Source organism: Salvelinus fontinalis, chromosome 10, assembly GCF_029448725.1.
Source record: "Salvelinus fontinalis isolate EN_2023a chromosome 10, ASM2944872v1, whole genome shotgun sequence".
NCBI lineage: Eukaryota > Metazoa > Chordata > Actinopteri > Salmoniformes > Salmonidae > Salvelinus > Salvelinus fontinalis.
This window is the reverse complement of record NC_074674.1, coordinates 46,362,643-46,388,674: the sequence shown is the minus strand read 5'-3', so window position 1 is coordinate 46,388,674 and position 26,032 is coordinate 46,362,643. Positions and strand designations below refer to the sequence as shown.

The following is a 26,032-nucleotide window of genomic DNA, read 5'->3' as shown; positions in this document are numbered from 1 at the left end:
TCTTCATACACAGATAACTCTTTATCCTGCAAACAACTAACAGTAAACATGTTAGACAAGGTATTTCCAAAGAATTCTTCCCAGAACAGTTCAAATTGAATTATATCTGTCAAATTTTGATGAATCTGTAAACCAAGAAAATGTCTTTCCCTATACAACTCAAGGCCAAAGAGGAACCATTTTAAAATTCTGAATGATATTTATCCATCAAATACATTTTTAAGATTGAAATTCATTGTAGAGTGTAATGACTGTACATTTTGTGGGAATGACGCTGAAACTACTGAACAGATTTTCTTTCGCTGTGGGTGGAGTTGCATGATTTATTATTGCCAATTTCACACACAGTGATGTCAAATTTGGTTTACAGTATTGCAAAATTATGATTTCAATTTCCTGTTCAATAATTGACTTGTATTAGCCAGATTCTTTATACACAAATGTATATATTTTTTTGAAAACTACCCCCTTATTATAGATTTTTAAAAGAGAGCTTGATATCTTTGTGCAATCATTAAGGTTTGTTAAATGCAAACATGCAGTGAAACTCATTGCTGCATTTGATGCAGTCAAGCTGATATGATGTGTCTGATATGATATGTTTGATATGATACGTCTGATACGATATGTCTGATATGATGTCTGATTTACAAACTCAACTTATTGACTTGATTATTCACGTCATTCTTAGCTTAGCTATGTGATATAGTCGTTGTGCGTTCTTAATTGACATTGTTAATGAAGTCGTAAGATGTCTAGCTACTAATGTGTTATGCTAACAAGCTACCAAGAAGTTGCATGGCAACAGCATCAACTTCCGGTAGACAGGCGACGCGCTATTACGCTCAACTGAAAGGATACCGTGTATTATACAGTATGTTAGTATGGGTATTCGAACACAGATACGGTTTGGACTGTAGCCCACGTATATCCATATTCTGACGCTACAATTACCACGATGCAGTTCGCCATTTCTCGCGAGATATGAGTGCCCCCTGTCTCGCCCCTGTATTATAGCTGCGGAAACCCCAAGCGTTCTTCCTTTCTCATCATGGCACCGAAGGCGAAGAAGGAAGGTCTGTGAATCCCTACATTGTTATTGCGTAAAATCACTTAATATGAACAACCACACATGTTGTTTATACCTGTGTGCAACGATGGATATATGTTCTTTACAATCGTTGAAAGTCACAGACGTCCTTAGTTATTTTATCTGTCCAAAAGTCGCGAAATGTAGAAAGTAGCCACCCGCCATGTTTCCATCCAATGTGGCTATGCTAGCTAGTCATTTCGCTGAAACATTACTGGCTGTTTCATTCCGTGTATTAATGATTTTTTAATGATATTAATTCATAAGTTTGAGCTTACTTGAGTGATTGCAACCCGTGTATGGTGTATTACATTTTTATTCGTCACGTTGTTTTGTTGGGGTAGTCTTGACAGCATGGCCTGTAGTAACGCCTCGATCACATTGCGTTTTAGTAACCAGAAGTACATTCATTTCAAAGACCGTTGCGTTATGTGCTGCGTTGTACATACTTTAAATGTATTGAAGGTATGCATCAAATTGTAAACCTCAATGGCTTGACAAATGTTAGCCTACTTAAAAAAAAAATATATATTGGCTTTTTGTTCATTGTAAAAAATAAATAAGGTACATATGACACAGAATGCCCCCTTATTCCACCAACACAGAACAGCAGGCTGCATGGGAGCACATCTGTCAAAACCCTTCCAACCCATGAACACTCCCCAAAACCTGGTATTAATTTCAATTATTAACGAAACAATGACTTTCACATCAATGCTAGAAAATAAGTTATTCATTGCCACGGTGATGACTTTAGAAACTGCTGAAAGCCTCCCCCAAACATCAGTAAAGGGTGGATTCCCATTAAACTCAAATTAAAACACCTTTAGGAGTAGGAAAGGGCAGGGTTTGAGAAAGATAGAAGAATTCTGGTAATATATTTGTCTTTACACACTTGACCCGCCAAATAAGAGAAACGGGTAAATCCCACCATATATCAAGTTCATCCCAACCTTTTTGAGAAGTGTACTAGGTGATGTGTTAATAATTTCAGAAGGAATTTGCGATCCCAGATATGTCTTTCTGAGCTCTCCCAAGAAAATAAAAAATTGTCAGATGCAGGTATTTAGAGCATACCGGTCATGTAAAGACTAATTGGTTGTTAGCTGCAATGCCTTGGTAATTATTTAGATAGATGAACGGGTCAGATGTTCAACAGTGTTCTGATTTTAGGATGTTAAACTAACCCGCTTTAGTTTAGAAACCCTGTCTAACGTATCTCCTGTAGCTGTTCAAGCCTTAACCAAGGTGCAACATTCTCTCTCCTCTGTAGCTGTCCCTGCCTAAACCCAGTTGTAACGTCTTATCTCCCTCTGTAGCTGTCCCTGCCAAGACCGAGGCCAAGGTAAAGGCCCTGAAGGCCAAGAAGGCTGTTCTGAAAGGAGTCCACAGCCAGAGGAAGAAGAAGGTCAGAACCTCTCCGACCTTCCGCCGCCCCAAAACCCTGCGCCTCCGCAGACAACCCAAGTACCCCCGCAAGAGTGCCCCTCGCAGGAATAAGTAAGTCATATAAACTGTAAGCATGGCGTTGGTACCAACATGTACAAGCCACTCATCTGTTTGGTGGTTCGTTTCTCTGCTCGGGGTGCAAATGATGGTAACAGCGATCAAAGTATGATGTCTCATGATTCCATCCTTATAAACCACTGATGCACCTTTAGAGTAACAGAACTGTCTTTTTTTAATGGGGTTCAAATATGGTGGTGGGGCGAATGCCATTTTGAAGGGGGGTGGGTTGCAGCGTTAGTTTGGTGCACGCTGAAAGTGAGCTCCTATTCACCTCCATCCTTCTACCTCTCTCCCTCCCCATCCTTCTCCCTCCCTCCCCCATCCTTCTACCTCTCTCCCTCCCCCTGTCCTCCCGTCCCTCCTCCCTTCCCCATCCTTCTCCCTCCCCCATCCTTCTCCCCCCCCATCCTTCTCCCTCCCCCATCCTTCTCCCTCCCCCATCCTTCTCCCCCCCCCATCCTTCTCCCCCCCCCCCCCCCTCCTGTCCTTCCCTCTCCCCAGGTTGGACCACTATGCCATCATTAAGTTCCCTCTGACGACAGAGTCGGCCATGAAGAAGATCGAGGACAACAACACGCTGGTCTTCATCGTAGACGTCAAGGCCAACAAGCACCAGATCAAACACGCCGTCAAGAAGCTGTACGACATCGACGTGGCCAAGGTCAACACGCTCATCAGGTAGGACACTACCCCTATACCTCTAGCTACTAGACACGTTGATCAGGTAGGACACTACCCCTATACCTCTAGCTACTAGACACGTTGATCAGGTAGGACACTACCCCTATACCTCTAGCTACTAGACACGTTGATCAGGTAGGACACTACCCCTATACCTCTAGCTACTAGACACGTTGATCAGGTAGGACACTACCCCTATACCTCTAGCTACTAGACACGTTGATCAGGTAGGACACTACCCCTATACCTCTAGCTACTAGACACGTTGATCAGGTAGGACACTACCCCTATACCTCTAGCTACTAGACACGTTGATCAGGTAGGACACTACCCCTATACCTCTAGCTACTAGACACGTTGATCAGGTAGGACACTACCCCTATACCTCTAGCTACTAGACACGTTGATCAGGTAGGACACTACCCCTATACCTCTAGCTACTAGACACGTTGATCAGGTAGGACACTACCCCTATACCTCTAGCTACTAGACACGTTGATCAGGTAGGACACTACCCCTATACCTCTAGCTACTAGACACGTTGATCAGGTAGGACACTACCCCTATACCTCTAGCTACTAGACACGTTGATCAGGTAGGACACTACCCCTATACCTCTAGCTACTAGACACGTTGATCAGGTAGGACACTACCCCTATACCTCTAGCTACTAGACACGTTGATCAGGTAGGACACTACCCCTATACCTCTAGCTACTAGACACGTTGATCAGGTAGGACACTACCCCTATACCTCTAGCTACTAGACACGTTGATCAGGTAGGACACTACCCCTATACCTCTAGCTACTAGACACGTTGATCAGGTAGGACACTACCCCTATACCTCTAGCTACTAGACACGTTGATCAGGTAGGACACTACCCCTATACCTCTAGCTACTAGACACGTTGATCAGGTAGGACACTACCCCTATACCTCTAGCTACTAGACACGTTGATCAGGTAGGACACTACCCCTATACCTCTAGCTACTAGACACGTTGATCAGGTAGGACACTACCCCTATACCTCTAGCTACTAGACACGTTGATCAGGTAGGACACTACCCCTATACCTCTAGCTACTAGACACGTTGATCAGGTAGGACACTACCCCTATACCTCTAGCTACTAGACACGCTGATCAGGTAGGACACTACCCCTATACCTCTAGCTACTAGACACGTTGATCAGGTAGGACACTACCCCTATACCTCTAGCTACTAGACACGTTGATCAGGTAGGACACTACCCCTATACCTCTAGCTACTAGACACGTTGATCAGGTAGGACACTACCCCTATACCTCTAGCTACTAGACACGTTGATCAGGTAGGACACTACCCCTATACCTCTAGCTACTAGACACGTTGATCAGGTAGGACACTACCCCTATACCTCTAGCTACTAGACACGTTGATCAGGTAGGACACTACCCCTATACCTCTAGCTACTAGACACGTTGATCAGGTAGGACACTACCCCTATACCTCTAGCTACTAGACACGTTGATCAGGTAGGACACTACCCCTATACCTCTAGCTACTAGACACGTTGATCAGGTAGGACACTACCCCTATACCTCTAGCTACTAGACACGTTGATCAGGTAGGACACTACCCCTATACCTCTAGCTACTAGACACGTTGATCAGGTAGGACACTACCCCTATACCTCTAGCTACTAGACACGTTGATCAGGTAGGACACTACCCCTATACCTCTAGCTACTAGACACGTTGATCAGGTAGGACACTACCCCTATACCTCTAGCTACTAGACACGTTGATCAGGTAGGACACTACCCCTATACCTCTAGCTACTAGACACGTTGATCAGGTAGGACACTACCCCTATACCTCTAGCTACTAGACACGTTGATCAGGTAGGACACTACCCCTATACCTCTAGCTACTAGACACGTTGATCAGGTAGGACACTACCCCTATACCTCTAGCTACTAGACACGTTGATCAGGTAGGACACTACCCCTATACCTCTAGCTACTAGACACGTTGATCAGGTAGGACACTACCCCTATACCTCTAGCTACTAGACACGTTGATCAGGTAGGACACTACCCCTATACCTCTAGCTACTAGACACGTTGATCAGGTAGGACACTACCCCTATACCTCTAGCTACTAGACACGTTGATCAGGTAGGACACTACCCCTATACCTCTAGCTACTAGACACGTTGATCAGGTAGGACACTACCCCTATACCTCTAGCTACTAGACACGTTGATCAGGTAGGACACTACCCCTATACCTCTAGCTACTAGACACGTTGATCAGGTAGGACACTACCCCTATACCTCTAGCTACTAGACACGTTGATCAGGTAGGACACTACCCCTATACCTCTAGCTACTAGACACGTTGATCAGGTAGGACACTACCCCTATACCTCTAGCTACTAGACACGTTGATCAGGTAGGACACTACCCCTATACCTCTAGCTACTAGACACGTTGATCAGGTAGGACACTACCCCTATACCTCTAGCTACTAGACACGTTGATCAGGTAGGACACTACCCCTATACCTCTAGCTACTAGACACGTTGATCAGGTAGGACACTACCCCTATACCTCTAGCTACTAGACACGTTGATCAGGTAGGACACTACCCCTATACCTCTAGCTACTAGACACGTTGATCAGGTAGGACACTACCCCTATACCTCTAGCTACTAGACACGTTGATCAGGTAGGACACTACCCCTATACCTCTAGCTACTAGACACGTTGATCAGGTAGGACACTACCCCTATACCTCTAGCTACTAGACACGTTGATCAGGTAGGACACTACCCCTATACCTCTAGCTACTAGACACGTTGATCAGGTAGGACACTACCCCTATACCTCTAGCTACTAGACACGTTGATCAGGTAGGACACTACCCCTATACCTCTAGCTACTAGACACGTTGATCAGGTAGGACACTACCCCTATACCTCTAGCTACTAGACACGTTGATCAGGTAGGACACTACCCCTATACCTCTAGCTACTAGACACGTTGATCAGGTAGGACACTACCCCTATACCTCTAGCTACTAGACACGTTGATCAGGTAGGACACTACCCCTATACCTCTAGCTACTAGACACGTTGATCAGGTAGGACACTACCCCTATACCTCTAGCTACTAGACACGTTGATCAGGTAGGACACTACCCCTATACCTCTAGCTACTAGACACGTTGATCAGGTAGGACACTACCCCTATACCTCTAGCTACTAGACACGTTGATCAGGTAGGACACTACCCCTATACCTCTAGCTACTAGACACGTTGATCAGGTAGGACACTACCCCTATACCTCTAGCTACTAGACACGTTGATCAGGTAGGACACTACCCCTATACCTCTAGCTACTAGACACGTTGATCAGGTAGGACACTACCCCTATACCTCTAGCTACTAGACACGTTGATCAGGTAGGACACTACCCCTATACCTCTAGCTACTAGACACGTTGATCAGGTAGGACACTACCCCTATACCTCTAGCTACTAGACACGTTGATCAGGTAGGACACTACCCCTATACCTCTAGCTACTAGACACGTTGATCAGGTAGGACACTACCCCTATACCTCTAGCTACTAGACACGTTGATCAGGTAGGACACTACCCCTATACCTCTAGCTACTAGACACGTTGATCAGGTAGGACACTACCCCTATACCTCTAGCTACTAGACACGTTGATCAGGTAGGACACTACCCCTATACCTCTAGCTACTAGACACGTTGATCAGGTAGGACACTACCCCTATACCTCTAGCTACTAGACACGTTGATCAGGTAGGACACTACCCCTATACCTCTAGCTACTAGACACGTTGATCAGGTAGGACACTACCCCTATACCTCTAGCTACTAGACACGTTGATCAGGTAGGACACTACCCCTATACCTCTAGCTACTAGACACGTTGATCAGGTAGGACACTACCCCTATACCTCTAGCTACTAGACACGTTGATCAGGTAGGACACTACCCCTATACCTCTAGCTACTAGACACGTTGATCAGGTAGGACACTACCCCTATACCTCTAGCTACTAGACACGTTGATCAGGTAGGACACTACCCCTATACCTCTAGCTACTAGACACGTTGATCAGGTAGGACACTACCCCTATACCTCTAGCTACTAGACACGTTGATCAGGTAGGACACTACCCCTATACCTCTAGCTACTAGACACGTTGATCAGGTAGGACACTACCCCTATACCTCTAGCTACTAGACACGTTGATCAGGTAGGACACTACCCCTATACCTCTAGCTACTAGACACGTTGATCAGGTAGGACACTACCCCTATACCTCTAGCTACTAGACACGTTGATCAGGTAGGACACTACCCCTATACCTCTAGCTACTAGACACGTTGATCAGGTAGGACACTACCCCTATACCTCTAGCTACTAGACACGTTGATCAGGTAGGACACTACCCCTATACCTCTAGCTACTAGACACGTTGATCAGGTAGGACACTACCCCTATACCTCTAGCTACTAGACACGTTGATCAGGTAGGACACTACCCCTATACCTCTAGCTACTAGACACGTTGATCAGGTAGGACACTACCCCTATACCTCTAGCTACTAGACACGTTGATCAGGTAGGACACTACCCCTATACCTCTAGCTACTAGACACGTTGATCAGGTAGGACACTACCCCTATACCTCTAGCTACTAGACACGTTGATCAGGTAGGACACTACCCCTATACCTCTAGCTACTAGACACGTTGATCAGGTAGGACACTACCCCTATACCTCTAGCTACTAGACACGTTGATCAGGTAGGACACTACCCCTATACCTCTAGCTACTAGACACGTTGATCAGGTAGGACACTACCCCTATACCTCTAGCTACTAGACACGTTGATCAGGTAGGACACTACCCCTATACCTCTAGCTACTAGACACGTTGATCAGGTAGGACACTACCCCTATACCTCTAGCTACTAGACACGTTGATCAGGTAGGACACTACCCCTATACCTCTAGCTACTAGACACGTTGATCAGGTAGGACACTACCCCTATACCTCTAGCTACTAGACACGTTGATCAGGTAGGACACTACCCCTATACCTCTAGCTACTAGACACGTTGATCAGGTAGGACACTACCCCTATACCTCTAGCTACTAGACACGTTGATCAGGTAGGACACTACCCCTATACCTCTAGCTACTAGACACGTTGATCAGGTAGGACACTACCCCTATACCTCTAGCTACTAGACACGTTGATCAGGTAGGACACTACCCCTATACCTCTAGCTACTAGACACGTTGATCAGGTAGGACACTACCCCTATACCTCTAGCTACTAGACACGTTGATCAGGTAGGACACTACCCCTATACCTCTAGCTACTAGACACGTTGATCAGGTAGGACACTACCCCTATACCTCTAGCTACTAGACACGTTGATCAGGTAGGACACTACCCCTATACCTCTAGCTACTAGACACGTTGATCAGGTAGGACACTACCCCTATACCTCTAGCTACTAGACACGTTGATCAGGTAGGACACTACCCCTATACCTCTAGCTACTAGACACGTTGATCAGGTAGGACACTACCCCTATACCTCTAGCTACTAGACACGTTGATCAGGTAGGACACTACCCCTATACCTCTAGCTACTAGACACGTTGATCAGGTAGGACACTACCCCTATACCTCTAGCTACTAGACACGTTGATCAGGTAGGACACTACCCCTATACCTCTAGCTACTAGACACGTTGATCAGGTAGGACACTACCCCTATACCTCTAGCTACTAGACACGTTGATCAGGTAGGACACTACCCCTATACCTCTAGCTACTAGACACGTTGATCAGGTAGGACACTACCCCTATACCTCTAGCTACTAGACACGTTGATCAGGTAGGACACTACCCCTATACCTCTAGCTACTAGACACGTTGATCAGGTAGGACACTACCCCTATACCTCTAGCTACTAGACACGTTGATCAGGTAGGACACTACCCCTATACCTCTAGCTACTAGACACGTTGATCAGGTAGGACACTACCCCTATACCTCTAGCTACTAGACACGTTGATCAGGTAGGACACTACCCCTATACCTCTAGCTACTAGACACGTTGATCAGGTAGGACACTACCCCTATACCTCTAGCTACTAGACACGTTGATCAGGTAGGACACTACCCCTATACCTCTAGCTACTAGACACGTTGATCAGGTAGGACACTACCCCTATACCTCTAGCTACTAGACACGTTGATCAGGTAGGACACTACCCCTATACCTCTAGCTACTAGACACGTTGATCAGGTAGGACACTACCCCTATACCTCTAGCTACTAGACACGTTGATCAGGTAGGACACTACCCCTATACCTCTAGCTACTAGACACGTTGATCAGGTAGGACACTACCCCTATACCTCTAGCTACTAGACACGTTGATCAGGTAGGACACTACCCCTATACCTCTAGCTACTAGACACGTTGATCAGGTAGGACACTACCCCTATACCTCTAGCTACTAGACACGTTGATCAGGTAGGACACTACCCCTATACCTCTAGCTACTAGACACGTTGATCAGGTAGGACACTACCCCTATACCTCTAGCTACTAGACACGTTGATCAGGTAGGACACTACCCCTATACCTCTAGCTACTAGACACGTTGATCAGGTAGGACACTACCCCTATACCTCTAGCTACTAGACACGTTGATCAGGTAGGACACTACCCCTATACCTCTAGCTACTAGACACGTTGATCAGGTAGGACACTACCCCTATACCTCTAGCTACTAGACACGTTGATCAGGTAGGACACTACCCCTATACCTCTAGCTACTAGACACGTTGATCAGGTAGGACACTACCCCTATACCTCTAGCTACTAGACACGTTGATCAGGTAGGACACTACCCCTATACCTCTAGCTACTAGACACGTTGATCAGGTAGGACACTACCCCTATACCTCTAGCTACTAGACACGCTGATCAGGTAGGACACTACCCCTATACCTCTAGCTACTAGACACGTTGATCAGGTAGGACACTACCCCTATACCTCTAGCTACTAGACACGTTGATCAGGTAGGACACTACCCCTATACCTCTAGCTACTAGACACGTTGATCAGGTAGGACACTACCCCTATACCTCTAGCTACTAGACACGTTGATCAGGTAGGACACTACCCCTATACCTCTAGCTACTAGACACGTTGATCAGGTAGGACACTACCCCTATACCTCTAGCTACTAGACACGTTGATCAGGTAGGACACTACCCCTATACCTCTAGCTACTAGACACGTTGATCAGGTAGGACACTACCCCTATACCTCTAGCTACTAGACACGTTGATCAGGTAGGACACTACCCCTATACCTCTAGCTACTAGACACGTTGATCAGGTAGGACACTACCCCTATACCTCTAGCTACTAGACACGTTGATCAGGTAGGACACTACCCCTATACCTCTAGCTACTAGACACGTTGATCAGGTAGGACACTACCCCTATACCTCTAGCTACTAGACACGTTGATCAGGTAGGACACTACCCCTATACCTCTAGCTACTAGACACGTTGATCAGGTAGGACACTACCCCTATACCTCTAGCTACTAGACACGTTGATCAGGTAGGACACTACCCCTATACCTCTAGCTACTAGACACGTTGATCAGGTAGGACACTACCCCTATACCTCTAGCTACTAGACACGTTGATCAGGTAGGACACTACCCCTATACCTCTAGCTACTAGACACGTTGATCAGGTAGGACACTACCCCTATACCTCTAGCTACTAGACACGTTGATCAGGTAGGACACTACCCCTATACCTCTAGCTACTAGACACGTTGATCAGGTAGGACACTACCCCTATACCTCTAGCTACTAGACACGTTGATCAGGTAGGACACTACCCCTATACCTCTAGCTACTAGACACGTTGATCAGGTAGGACACTACCCCTATACCTCTAGCTACTAGACACGTTGATCAGGTAGGACACTACCCCTATACCTCTAGCTACTAGACACGTTGATCAGGTAGGACACTACCCCTATACCTCTAGCTACTAGACACGTTGATCAGGTAGGACACTACCCCTATACCTCTAGCTACTAGACACGTTGATCAGGTAGGACACTACCCCTATACCTCTAGCTACTAGACACGTTGATCAGGTAGGACACTACCCCTATACCTCTAGCTACTAGACACGTTGATCAGGTAGGACACTACCCCTATACCTCTAGCTACTAGACACGTTGATCAGGTAGGACACTACCCCTATACCTCTAGCTACTAGACACGTTGATCAGGTAGGACACTACCCCTATACCTCTAGCTACTAGACACGTTGATCAGGTAGGACACTACCCCTATACCTCTAGCTACTAGACACGTTGATCAGGTAGGACACTACCCCTATACCTCTAGCTACTAGACACGTTGATCAGGTAGGACACTACCCCTATACCTCTAGCTACTAGACACGTTGATCAGGTAGGACACTACCCCTATACCTCTAGCTACTAGACACGTTGATCAGGTAGGACACTACCCCTATACCTCTAGCTACTAGACACGTTGATCAGGTAGGACACTACCCCTATACCTCTAGCTACTAGACACGTTGATCAGGTAGGACACTACCCCTATACCTCTAGCTACTAGACACGTTGATCAGGTAGGACACTACCCCTATACCTCTAGCTACTAGACACGTTGATCAGGTAGGACACTACCCCTATACCTCTAGCTACTAGACACGTTGATCAGGTAGGACACTACCCCTATACCTCTAGCTACTAGACACGTTGATCAGGTAGGACACTACCCCTATACCTCTAGCTACTAGACACGTTGATCAGGTAGGACACTACCCCTATACCTCTAGCTACTAGACACGTTGATCAGGTAGGACACTACCCCTATACCTCTAGCTACTAGACACGTTGATCAGGTAGGACACTACCCCTATACCTCTAGCTACTAGACACGTTGATCAGGTAGGACACTACCCCTATACCTCTAGCTACTAGACACGTTGATCAGGTAGGACACTACCCCTATACCTCTAGCTACTAGACACGTTGATCAGGTAGGACACTACCCCTATACCTCTAGCTACTAGACACGTTGATCAGGTAGGACACTACCCCTATACCTCTAGCTACTAGACACGTTGATCAGGTAGGACACTACCCCTATACCTCTAGCTACTAGACACGTTGATCAGGTAGGACACTACCCCTATACCTCTAGCTACTAGACACGTTGATCAGGTAGGACACTACCCCTATACCTCTAGCTACTAGACACGTTGATCAGGTAGGACACTACCCCTATACCTCTAGCTACTAGACACGTTGATCAGGTAGGACACTACCCCTATACCTCTAGCTACTAGACACGTTGATCAGGTAGGACACTACCCCTATACCTCTAGCTACTAGACACGTTGATCAGGTAGGACACTACCCCTATACCTCTAGCTACTAGACACGTTGATCAGGTAGGACACTACCCCTATACCTCTAGCTACTAGACACGTTGATCAGGTAGGACACTACCCCTATACCTCTAGCTACTAGACACGTTGATCAGGTAGGACACTACCCCTATACCTCTAGCTACTAGACACGTTGATCAGGTAGGACACTACCCCTATACCTCTAGCTACTAGACACGTTGATCAGGTAGGACACTACCCCTATACCTCTAGCTACTAGACACGTTGATCAGGTAGGACACTACCCCTATACCTCTAGCTACTAGACACGTTGATCAGGTAGGACACTACCCCTATACCTCTAGCTACTAGACACGTTGATCAGGTAGGACACTACCCCTATACCTCTAGCTACTAGACACGTTGATCAGGTAGGACACTACCCCTATACCTCTAGCTACTAGACACGTTGATCAGGTAGGACACTACCCCTATACCTCTAGCTACTAGACACGTTGATCAGGTAGGACACTACCCCTATACCTCTAGCTACTAGACACGTTGATCAGGTAGGACACTACCCCTATACCTCTAGCTACTAGACACGTTGATCAGGTAGGACACTACCCCTATACCTCTAGCTACTAGACACGTTGATCAGGTAGGACACTACCCCTATACCTCTAGCTACTAGACACGTTGATCAGGTAGGACACTACCCCTATACCTCTAGCTACTAGACACGTTGATCAGGTAGGACACTACCCCTATACCTCTAGCTACTAGACACGTTGATCAGGTAGGACACTACCCCTATACCTCTAGCTACTAGACACGTTGATCAGGTAGGACACTACCCCTATACCTCTAGCTACTAGACACGTTGATCAGGTAGGACACTACCCCTATACCTCTAGCTACTAGACACGTTGATCAGGTAGGACACTACCCCTATACCTCTAGCTACTAGACACGTTGATCAGGTAGGACACTACCCCTATACCTCTAGCTACTAGACACGTTGATCAGGTAGGACACTACCCCTATACCTCTAGCTACTAGACACGTTGATCAGGTAGGACACTACCCCTATACCTCTAGCTACTAGACACGTTGATCAGGTAGGACACTACCCCTATACCTCTAGCTACTAGACACGTTGATCAGGTAGGACACTACCCCTATACCTCTAGCTACTAGACACGTTGATCAGGTAGGACACTACCCCTATACCTCTAGCTACTAGACACGTTGATCAGGTAGGACACTACCCCTATACCTCTAGCTACTAGACACGTTGATCAGGTAGGACACTACCCCTATACCTCTAGCTACTAGACACGTTGATCAGGTAGGACACTACCCCTATACCTCTAGCTACTAGACACGTTGATCAGGTAGGACACTACCCCTATACCTCTAGCTACTAGACACGTTGATCAGGTAGGACACTACCCCTATACCTCTAGCTACTAGACACGTTGATCAGGTAGGACACTACCCCTATACCTCTAGCTACTAGACACGTTGATCAGGTAGGACACTACCCCTATACCTCTAGCTACTAGACACGTTGATCAGGTAGGACACTACCCCTATACCTCTAGCTACTAGACACGTTGATCAGGTAGGACACTACCCCTATACCTCTAGCTACTAGACACGTTGATCAGGTAGGACACTACCCCTATACCTCTAGCTACTAGACACGTTGATCAGGTAGGACACTACCCCTATACCTCTAGCTACTAGACACGTTGATCAGGTAGGACACTACCCCTATACCTCTAGCTACTAGACACGTTGATCAGGTAGGACACTACCCCTATACCTCTAGCTACTAGACACGTTGATCAGGTAGGACACTACCCCTATACCTCTAGCTACTAGACACGCTGATCAGGTAGGACACTACCCCTATACCTCTAGCTACTAGACACGCTGATCAGGTAGGACACTACCCCTATACCTCTAGCTACTAGACACGCTGATCAGGTAGGACACTACCCCTATACCTCTAGCTACTAGACACGCTGATCAGGTAGGACACTACCCCTATACCTCTAGCTACTAGACACGCTGATCAGGTAGGACACTACCCCTATACCTCTAGCTACTAGACACGTTGATCAGGTAGGACACTACCCCTATACCTCTAGCTACTAGACACGTTGATCAGGTAGGACACTACCCCTATACCTCTAGCTACTAGACACGTTGATCAGGTAGGACACTACCCCTATACCTCTAGCTACTAGACACGTTGATCAGGTAGGACACTACCCCTATACCTCTAGCTACTAGACACGTTGATCAGGTAGGACACTACCCCTATACCTCTAGCTACTAGACACGTTGATCAGGTAGGACACTACCCCTATACCTCTAGCTACTAGACACGTTGATCAGGTAGGACACTACCCCTATACCTCTAGCTACTAGACACGCTCATCAGGTAGGACACTACCCCTATACCTCTAGCTACTAGACACGCTCATCAGGTAGGACACTACCCCTATACCTCTAGCTACTAGACACGCTCATCAGGTACATAACGATATAATCCTGACATTATTCAACTAACCCTGATTTGTCCATTACTAGCCTCTAACTATTAGTCATTGGGTACTGTCCTGGCCGCTGGTCTGACCTGGTCACCTATTACATTAGAGGACTTAGTTAATGGTTACAGTCTATTACATTAGAAGGACTTAGTTAATGGTTACAGTCTATTACATTAGAAGGACTTAGTTAATGGTTAGTCTATTACATTAGAAGGACTTAGTTAATGGTTACAGTCTATTACATTAGAAGGACTTAGTTAATGGTTAGTCTATTACATTAGAAGGACTTAGTTAATGGTTACAGTCTATTACATTAGAAGGACTTAGTTAATGGTTAGTCTATTACATTAGAAGGACTTAGTTAATGGTTACAGTCTATTACATTAGAAGGACTTAGTTAATGGTTACAGTCTATTACATTAGAAGGACTTAGTTAATGGTTACAGTCTATTACATTAGAAGGACTTAGTTAATGGTTACAGTCTATTACATTAGAAGGACTTAGTTAATGGTTAGTCTATTACATTAGAAGGACTTAGTTAATGGTTACAGTCTATTACATTAGAAGGACTTAGTTAATGGTTAGTCTATTACATTAGAAGGACTTAGTTAATGGTTACAGTCTATTACATTAGAAGGACTTAGTTAATGGTTAGTCTATTACATTAGAAGGACTTAGTTAATGGTTACAGTCTATTACATTAGAAGGACTTAGTTAATGGTTACAGTCTATTACATTAGAAGGACTTAGTTAATGGTTACAGTCTATTACATTAGAAGGACTTAGTTAATGGTTACAGTCTATTACATTAGAAGGACTTAGTTAATGGTTAGTCTATTACATTAGAAGGACTTAGTTAATGGTTACAGTCTATTACATTAGAAGGACTTAGTTAATGGTTACAGTCTATTACAGTAGAAGGACTTAGTTAATGGTTACAGTCTATTACATTAGAAGGACTTAGTTAATGGTTACAGTCTATTACATTAGAAGGACTTAGTTAATGGTTAGTCTATTACATTAGAAGGACTTAGTTAATGGTTACAGTCTATCACATTAGAAGGACTTAGTTAATGGTTACAGTCTATTACATTAGAAGGACTTAGTTAATGGTTACAGTCTATTACATTAGAGGACTTAGTTAATGGTTACAGTCTATTACATTAGAAGGACTTAGTTAATGGTTTAGTCTATTACAGTAGAAGGACTTAGTTAATGGTTAGTCTATTACATTAGAAGGACTTAGTTAATGGTTACAGTCTATTACATTAGACGGACTTAGTTAATGGTTACAGTCTATTACATTAGAAGGACTTAGTTAATGGTTACAGTCTATTACAGTAGAAGGACTTAGTTAATGGTTACAGTCTATTACATTAGAAGGACTTAGTTAATGGTTAGTCTATTACAGTAGAAGGACTTAGTTAATGGTTAGTCTATTACAGTAGAAGGACTTAGTTAATGGTTACAGTCTATTACATTAGAGGACTTAGTTAATGGTTTAGTCTATTACATTAGAAGGACTTAGTTAATGGTTTAGTCTATTACATTAGAAGGACTTAGTTAATGGTTACAGTCTATTACATTAGAAGGACTTAGTTAATGGTTAGTCTATTACAGTAGAAGGACTTAGTTAATGGTTAGTCTATTACAGTAGAAGGACTTAGTTAATGGTTTAGTCTATTACAGTAGAAGGACTTAGTTAATGGTTAGTCTATTACATTAGAAGGACTTAGTTAATGGTTACAGTCTATTACAGTAGAAGGACTTAGTTAATGGTTACAGTCTATTACATTAGACGGACTTAGTTAATGGTTACAGTCTATTACATTAGAAGGACTTAGTTAATGGTTAGTCTATTACATTAGAAGGACTTAGTTAATGTTTACAGTCTATTACATTAGGACTTAGTTAATGGTTACAGTCTATTACATTAGAAGGACTTAGTTAATGTTTACAGTCTAATATATTATTTACTCCACTGACTCCTGCTGGAACACACGAGGTCATAATAATATCCTCCACTCTTTCTCCCTCTCCTCCACTCTTTCTCCCTCTCCTCCACTCGTTCCCCCTCTCCTCCACTCGTTCCCCCTCTCCTCCACTCGTTCCCCCTCTCCTCCACTCGTTCCCCCTCTCCTCCACTCGTTCCCCCTCTCCTCCACTCGTTCCCCCTCTCCTCCACTCGTTCCCCCTCTCCTCCACTCGTTCCCCCTCTCCTCCACTCGTTCCCCCTCTCCCCCACTCGTTCTCCCTCTCCCCCACTCGTTCTCCCTCTCCCCCACTCGTTCTCCCTCTCCCCCACTCGTTCTCCCTCTCCCCCACTCGTTCTCCCTCTCCCCCCCTCTCTTCCAGGCCTGACGGTGAGAAGAAGGCATACGTACGCCTGGCTCCAGATTACGATGCGCTGGATGTCGCCAACAAGGTGAGCTCTAGAGTGGACCGCCATTATGACAGAAACGTCTCTGCATCGCAGTAGTCTACAAGACTCCTCTCACCAGGACTGTAGTTTGTCTCATATTATTCTGCCGCTGTTTAAATGTAGAGCAGCCGGAACACTAGTCCTCGTAGAGGAGCCTACTGGGAAGTATTGAGATGCACCCGTTTCTGTTCACTGTCAGCCAATAGCTTTGGAGTCTAGAGATGTGGTGTCCAATCAGACTGCGGGAGAGGCTCTGAGCAGATGATGTATGATATAGTTTCTGATGAATAATGACAGACTCCAAAGGAACCACTGATGCCAGAGACCACCGGCTCTGTGAGGCTTTATAAATGCCCTTTTCTGCGCCTTATAACAGTCCTACGATGCCTCTAAAACCTGTCTTGTGTTTTCAGATTGGCATCATCTAAACGGCTGCTGGGGAGATGTACAGAGGAATAAATGTTTATACAAACGCAACGCCCTCGTCTTGTCTGTTATTGGTTGGTTCTCACTGACGGTCACACCCACACGCGGAGGTGCTCCTCACCAAACATGCAACACTGGTTCCTTTGATTAGCGGTTAATGTGGAAAGAAAGGAATTTAAATCTAGTATTTAAATATCATGTGACGCCACTATTTAAAAAATAAAATACATGTATTTATTTAACAGGGCAAGTCGGTGTAAGAACAAATAATTATTTACAATGACGGTCAAACCCGGACGACGCTGGGCCAATTGTGCACCACCCTGTGGAACTCCCAATCACAGCTGGATTCGAACCAGGGACTGTAGTGATGCCTCTTGCACTGAGATGCAGTGCCTTAGACCACTGCACCACTTTGGGAGCCAAATCGTGACGCCGCTGTTTAATCACGCCTCTTCGCCTGGAATGCTTTTCCCACAGGCTTGAAGGAGTTCCCACATATGCTGAGCGCTTGTTGGCTGCTTTTCCTTCCCGCTGCAGTCCAACACCTCCCATAATATGGACTTGGGAGTTTTACCAAGTCGGGCTAGATTCTGTATGCCACCCCTACCATGTCACAACACATCTGATTGGCTCAAACGCATTAAGGAAAGAAATTCCACAAATTAATGTTTAACAAGACACACCTAATTGAAATGCATTCTGGGTGACTACCTCATGAAGCTGGTTGAAAGAATGCCGAGTGTGAAGATAAATGGTGGATTCATACATCACGAAGCCATCAGTTGTGACAAGGTAGGGGTAATATACAGAAGATAGCCCTATTTGGTAAAAGTCCATATTATTGCAAGAACAGCTGAAATAAACAAATAGAAACAACAGTCCATCATTACTTTAAGACATGGAGGTCAGTCAATCCGGGACATTTCAAGAACTTTAAAGTTTCTTCAAGTTCAGTCACAAAAACCATCTAGATGAAACTGGCTCTCATGAGGACCGCCACAGGAAAGGAAGACCCAGAGTTTCCTCTGCTGCAGAGGATACGTTCATTAGAGTTACCAGCCTCAGATTGCAGCCCAAAGAAATGCTACAGAGTTCAAGTAACAGACACATCTCAACATCAACTGTTCAGAGGAGACTGTGAATCAGGCCTTCATGGTCAAATTGCTGCAAAGAAACCACTACTGAAGGGCACCAATAAGAAAAGACTTCCTTGGGCCAAGAAACACGAGCAATGGACATTAGACTGGTGGAAATCTGTCATTTGGTCTGATGAGTTCCATATGTGATTTTTGGTTCCAACTGTCGTGTCTTTGTGAGATGCAGAGGAGTTTAATGGATGATCTCCACATGTGTGGTTCCCACCGTGAAGCATGGAGGAGGAGGTGTGGTGGAGCTTTGCTGGTGACACTTGATTTATTTACAATTCAAGGCTTAACCGGCATGGCTACCACAGCATTCTGCTGAGATACGCCATCCCATCTGGTTTCAGTTAAGTGGGACTATCGTTTTTCAACAGGACAAGGACCCAACACACCTCCAGGCTGTGTAAGAGCTATTTGACCAAGAAGGAGAGGATGGAGTGCTGCATCAGATTATTTTTTTATTTAACGAGGCAGGTCAGTTTAAAAAAATTCTTATTTACGTTGACGGCTTCCTGCGGGGATGCAGGCTGGGTTTAAAAATAAATAGGACAAAACACATGTCATGATGAGGACAATGCACCACTACATAAAGAGAGACTTAAGACGACATAATACTGATGGCCGAATGATAAAGGACATTTAGCCGCTCGAGAGCACCCTTACCTGCCGATCTATAAATTATGTCTCCGTGATCTAGCATGGGTAGGATGGTCATCTGAATCAGGGTTAGTTTGGCAGCTCGGGTGGAAGGGGAGTGAATACGATGGGAGGAAACCAAGTCTAGATTTAACCTTAGCGTGCAGCTTTGAGATGACCTGGCCTCCACAATCACCCAACCTCAACCCAATTGAGATGGTTTGGGATGAGATATATCGCAGAGTGAAGGAAATGCAGTCAACAAGTGTTCAGCATACATTGGAACTCCTTCAAGACTATTGGAAAAGCATTCCAGGTGAAACTGGTTGAGAGAATGCCAAGAGTGCAAAGCTGTTATCAAGACAGCAAAGAATGTAAAATATATTTTTTGCATACATCATTCCACATGTTATTTCATTGTTTTGATGTCTTCACTATTTTACAATGTAGAACATAGTTAAAATAAGCTTTGGACTGGTACTGTATGTGTATATGATACATGGTGTTGATCCTATATATTTTATTGTGTTGTTCCTAAAGAAAATCACATTTAAGAGGTATCTTGGGAGTCAGTCTGTCCCAAACCTGTTGTTCAGGAAGTAATTAAGAGGCCTGAGAGTCAGTCTGTCCCAAACCTGTTCAGGAAGTAATTAAGAGGCCCGGGGGTCAGTCTGTCCCAAACCTGTTGTTCAGGAAGTAATTAAGAGGCCTGGGGGTCAGTCTGTCCCAAACCTGTTGTTCAGGAACTAATTAAGAGGCCTGGGGTCAGTCTGTCCCAAACCTGTTGTTCAGGAAGTAATTAAGAGGCCTGGGGGTCAGTCTGTCCCAAACCTGTTGTTCAGGAAGTAATTAAGAGGCCTGGGGGTCAGTCTGTCCCAACCTGTTGTTCAGGAAGTAATTAGGAGGCCTGGGGGGTTAGTCTGTCCCAAACCTGTTGTTCAGGAAGTAATTAAGAGGCCTGGGGGTCAGTCTGTCCCAACCTGTTGTTCAGGAAGTAATTAGGAGGCCTGGGGGGTCAGTCTGTCCCAAACCTGTTGTTCAGGAAGTAATTAAGAGGCCTGGGGTCAGTCTGTCCCAACCTGTTGTTCAGGAAGTAATTAAGAGGCCTGGGGTCAGTCGGTTTCTGCTCTCCTGCCAACTTCTTATGGAATTGTCAAGTCAAACATGAAAATTATTAATAAGGCTATAAGTGGATGACAGCACAAACACAGGCACTCAGGCTATAAAGGGATGATGGCACTAACAGACAGGCTTTTATGGGATGATAGCACAAACAGACAGGCACTCAGGCTATAACAGGATGATAGCACAAACGCAGGCACTCAGGCTATAAAGGGATGATAGCACTAACAGACAGGCACTCAAGCTACAACAGGATGATATCAGTAACAGACAGACACCCAGGAAGAGGAGACAGACAGAGTGATGATGCCTGCTGTGTTGTCATGGAGAGGCTGTGAGACACGGTGACTTCTGGATACCTACTGTTGTCATGGAGAGGCTGTGAGACATAATGATGACTTCTGGAAACCTACTGTTGTCATGGAGAGGCTGTGAGACATAATGACTTCTGGGTACCTACTGTTGTCATGGAGAGGCTGTGAGACATAATGACTTCTGGGTACCTACTGTTGTCATGGAGAGGCTGTGAGACATAATGACTTCTGGATACCTACTGTTGTCATGGAGAGGCTGTGAGACATAATGATTCTGGATACCTACTGTTGTCATGGAGAGGCTGTGAGACATAATGATGACTTCTGGAAACCTACTGTTGTCATGGAGAGGCTGTGAGACATAATGACTTCTGGGTACCTACTGTTGTCGTGGAGAGGCTGTGAGACATAATGACTTCTGGGTACCTACTGTTGTCATGGAGAGGCTGTGAGACATAATGATGACTAATGGAAACCTACTGTTGTCATGGAGAGGCTGTGAGACATAATGACTTCTGGGTACCTACTGTTGTCATGGAGAGGCTGTGAGACATAATGACTTCTGGGTACCTACTGTTGTCATGGAGAGGCTGTGAGACATAATGACTTCTAGAAACCTGCTGGTAAGAGGTAGAAGAGGCCCAGATAACCTGAACCTCAGGATGGGACAGAAGAGGCCCAGACAACCTGAACCACAGGATGGGACAGAAGGATGAATGAATGAGAAACAAAGGAACTGCAGCTGATTCTGAGCTCACTATTTAACAGCTTAGAACTGTCAGCGGACTCATTGAGGGGATTTATAAGCCTATTATTAGTAATACTCTTATAAATATAAACAATCATAAAAAGCCTACAGGAAACAAAAGTAATACAATATAATACTGACCTAGTTTTATAGGGGTGGTACTGACCCAGTATTATAGGGTTGGTACTGACCCAGTATTATAGGGGTGGTACTGACCCAGTATTATAGGGGTGGTACTGACCCAGTATTATAGGGGTGGTACTGACCCAGTACTATAGGGGTGGTACTGACCCAGTATTATAGGGGTGGTACTGACCCAGTATTATAGGGGTGGTACTGACCCAGTATTATAGGGGTGGTACTGACCCAGTATTATAGAGGTGGTACTGACCCAGTATTATAGGGTTGGTACTGACCCAGTATTATAGGGGTAGTACTGACACAGTATTATAGGGGTGGTACTGACACAGTATTATAGGGGTAGTACTGACCCAGTATTATAGGGGTGGTACTGATCCAGTATTATAGGGGTGGTACTGACCCAGTATTATAGGGGTAGTACTGACCCAGTACTATAGGGGTTGGTACTGACCCAGTATTATAGGGGTGGTACTGACACAGTATTATAGGGGTGGTACTGACACAGTATTATAGGGGTGGTACTGACCCAGTATTATAGAGGTGGTACTGACCCAGTATTAAAGAGGTGGTACTGACCCAGTATTATAGGGGTGGTACTGACCCAGTATTATAGAGGTGGTACTGACCCAGTTTTATAGGGGTGGCGCTGACCCAGTATTATAGGGGTGGTACTGACCCAGTATTATAGGGGTGGTACTGACCCAGTATTATAGGGATGGTACTGACCCAGTATTATAGGGTTGGTACTGACCCAGTACTATAGAGGTGCTACTGACCCAGTATTATAGAGGTGGTACTGACCCAGTATTAAAGGGGTGGTACTGACCCAGTATTATAGAGGTGGTACTGACCCAGTATTATAGGGGTGGTACTGACCCAGTATTATAGGGGTGGTACTGACCCAGTATTATAGAGGTGGTACTGACCCAGTACTATAGGGGTAGTACTGACCCAGCACTATAGGGGTGGTACTGACCCAGTATTATAGGGGTGGTACTGACCCAGTATTATAGGGGTGGTACTGACCCAGTACTATAGGGGTGGTACTGACCCAGTATTATAGGGGTAGTACTGATCCAGTATTATAGGGGTGGTATTGACCCAGTATTATAGGGGTGGTACTGACCCAGTATTATAGGGGTGGTACTGACCCAGTATTATAGGGGTAGTACTGACCTAGTATTATAGCGGTGGTACTGACCCAATACTATAGGGGTAGTACTGACCTAGTATTATAGGGGTGGTGCTGACCCAATACTATAGGGGTAGTACTGACCTAGTATTATAGGGGTGGTACTGACCCAGTATTATAGGGTTGGTACTGACCCAGTATTATAGGGGTGGTACTGACCTAGTATTATAGGGGTGGTACTGACCCAGTATTATAGGGGTGGTACTGACCCGGTATTATAGGGTTGGTACTGACCCAGTATTATAGGGGTGGTACTGACCTAGTATTATAGGGGTGGTACTGACCTAGTATTATAGGGGTGGTACTGACCCTGTATTATAGAGGTGGTACTGACCCAGTATTATAGAGGTGGTACTGACCCAGTATTATAGAGGTGGTACTGACCCAGTATTATAGGGGTGGTACTGACCGAGTATTATAGGGGTGGTACTGATCCAGTATTATAGGGGTGGTACTGACCCAGTATTATAGAGGTGGTACTGACCCAGTATTATAGAGGTGGTACTGACCCAGTACTATAGGGGTGGTACTGACCCAGTATTATAGGGGTGGTACTGATCCAGTATTATAGGGGTGGTACTGACCCAGTATTATAGACGTGGTACTGACCCAGTATTATAGGGGTGGTACTGACCCAGTATTATAGAGGTGGTACTGACCCAGTACTATAGGGGTGGTACTGACCCAGTATTATAGGGGTGGTACTGACCCAGTATTATAGGGGTGGTATTGACCCAGTATTATAGGGGTGGTATTGACCCAGTATTATAGGGGTGGTACTGACCCAGTATTATAGGGGTGGTACTGATCCAGTATTATAGGGGTGGTACTGACCCAGTATTATAGGGGTGGTATTGACCCAGTATTATAGGGGTGGTATTGACCCAGTATTATAGGGGTGGTATTGACCCAGTATTATAGGGGTGGTACTATCCCAGTAATATAGGGGTGGTACTGACCCAGTATTATACGGGTGGTACTGACCCAGTACTATAGGGGTGGTACTGACCCAGTATTATAGGGGTGGTACTGACCCAGTATTATAGGGGTGGTACTGACCCAGTATTATAGGGGTGGTACTGACCCAGTATTATAGGGGTGGTACTGACCCAGTATTATAGAGGTAGTACTGTCCCAGTATTATAGGGGTGGTACTGACCCAGTATTATAGGGGTGGTACTGACCTAGTATTATATGGGTGGTACTGACCCAGTATTATAGGGGTGGTACGGACCCAGTATTATAGGGGTGGTACTGACCCAGTACTATAGGGGTAGTACTGACCCAGTACTATAGGGGTGGTACTGACCCAGTACTATAGGGGTGGTACTGACCCAGTACTATAGGGGTAGTACTGACCCAGTATTATAGGGGTGGTACTGACCCAGTATTATAGGGGTAGTACTGACCCAGTACTATAGGGGTGGTACTGACCCAGTACTATAGGGGTGGTACTGACCCAGTATTATAGGGGTAGTACTGACCTAGTATTATAGGGGTGGTACTGACCCAGTATTATAGGGGTGGTACTGACCCAGTATTATAGGGGTGGTACTGACCCAGTATTATAGGGGTGGTACTGACCCAGTATTATAGGGGTGGTACTGACCTAGTATTATAGGGGTGGTACTGACCCAGTATTATAGGGGTGGTACTGACCCAGTATTATAGAGGTGGTACTGACCCAGTATTGTAGAGGTGGTACTGACCCAGTATTATAGAGGTGGTACTGACCCAGTATTATAGGGGTGGTACTGAACCAGTTTTATAGGGGTGGTGCTGACCCAGTATTATAGGGGTGGTACTGACCCAGTATTATAGGGGTGGTACTGACCCAGTATTATAGGGATGGTACTGACCCAGTATTATAGGGTTGGTACTGACCCAGTACTATATAGGTGGTACTGACCCAGTATTATAGAGGTGGTACTGACCCAGTATTATAGGGGTGGTACTGACCCAGTATTATAGGGGTGGTACTGACCCAGTATTATAGGGGTGGTACTGACCCAGTATTATAGAGGTGGTACTGACCCAGTATTATAGGGGTGGTACTGACCCAGTACTATAGGGGTGGTACTGACCCAGTATTATAGGGGTAGTACTGATCCAGTATTATAGGGGTGGTATTGACCCAGTATTATAGGGGTGGTACTGACCCAGTATTATAGGGGTAGTACTGACCTAGTATTATAGCGGTGGTACTGACCCAATACTATAGGGGTAGTACTGACCTAGTATTATAGGGGTGGTACTGACCCAATACTATAGGGGTAGTACTGACCTAGTATTATAGGGGTGGTACTGACCCAGTATTATAGGGGTGGTACTGACCCAGTATTATAGGGGTGGTACTGACCCAGTATTATAGGGGTGGTACTGACCCAGTATTATAGGGGTGGTACTGACCCGGTATTATAGGGTTGTTACTGACCCGGTATTATAGGGGTGGTACTGACCTAGTATTATAGGGGTGGTACTGACCTAGTATTATAGGGGTGGTACTGACCCAGTATTATAGAGGTGGTACTGACCCAGT

General features: G+C 45.3%; 1 protein-coding gene and 1 non-coding gene across 2 annotated transcripts; both read left to right on the top strand.

Moving 5' to 3' along the window:
- Positions 1-969: 969 nt before the first annotated feature.
- LOC129864202 (60S ribosomal protein L23a-like) lies at positions 970-18,246 on the top strand. Its single transcript, XM_055936900.1, has 5 exons — positions 970-1,076; positions 2,410-2,590; positions 3,101-3,277; positions 17,703-17,772; positions 18,183-18,246. The coding sequence occupies exons 1-5, from the start codon at positions 1,052-1,054 to the stop codon at positions 18,195-18,197; spliced, it is 468 nt and encodes a 155-aa protein (XP_055792875.1). The 5' UTR covers positions 970-1,051; the 3' UTR covers positions 18,198-18,246.
- Positions 2,675-2,746, top strand: LOC129864258 (small nucleolar RNA Z17). The gene has a single exon (XR_008761221.1). It is a non-coding gene; the product is annotated as a small nucleolar RNA Z17 (small nucleolar RNA).
- Positions 18,247-26,032: the final 7,786 nt, after the last annotated feature.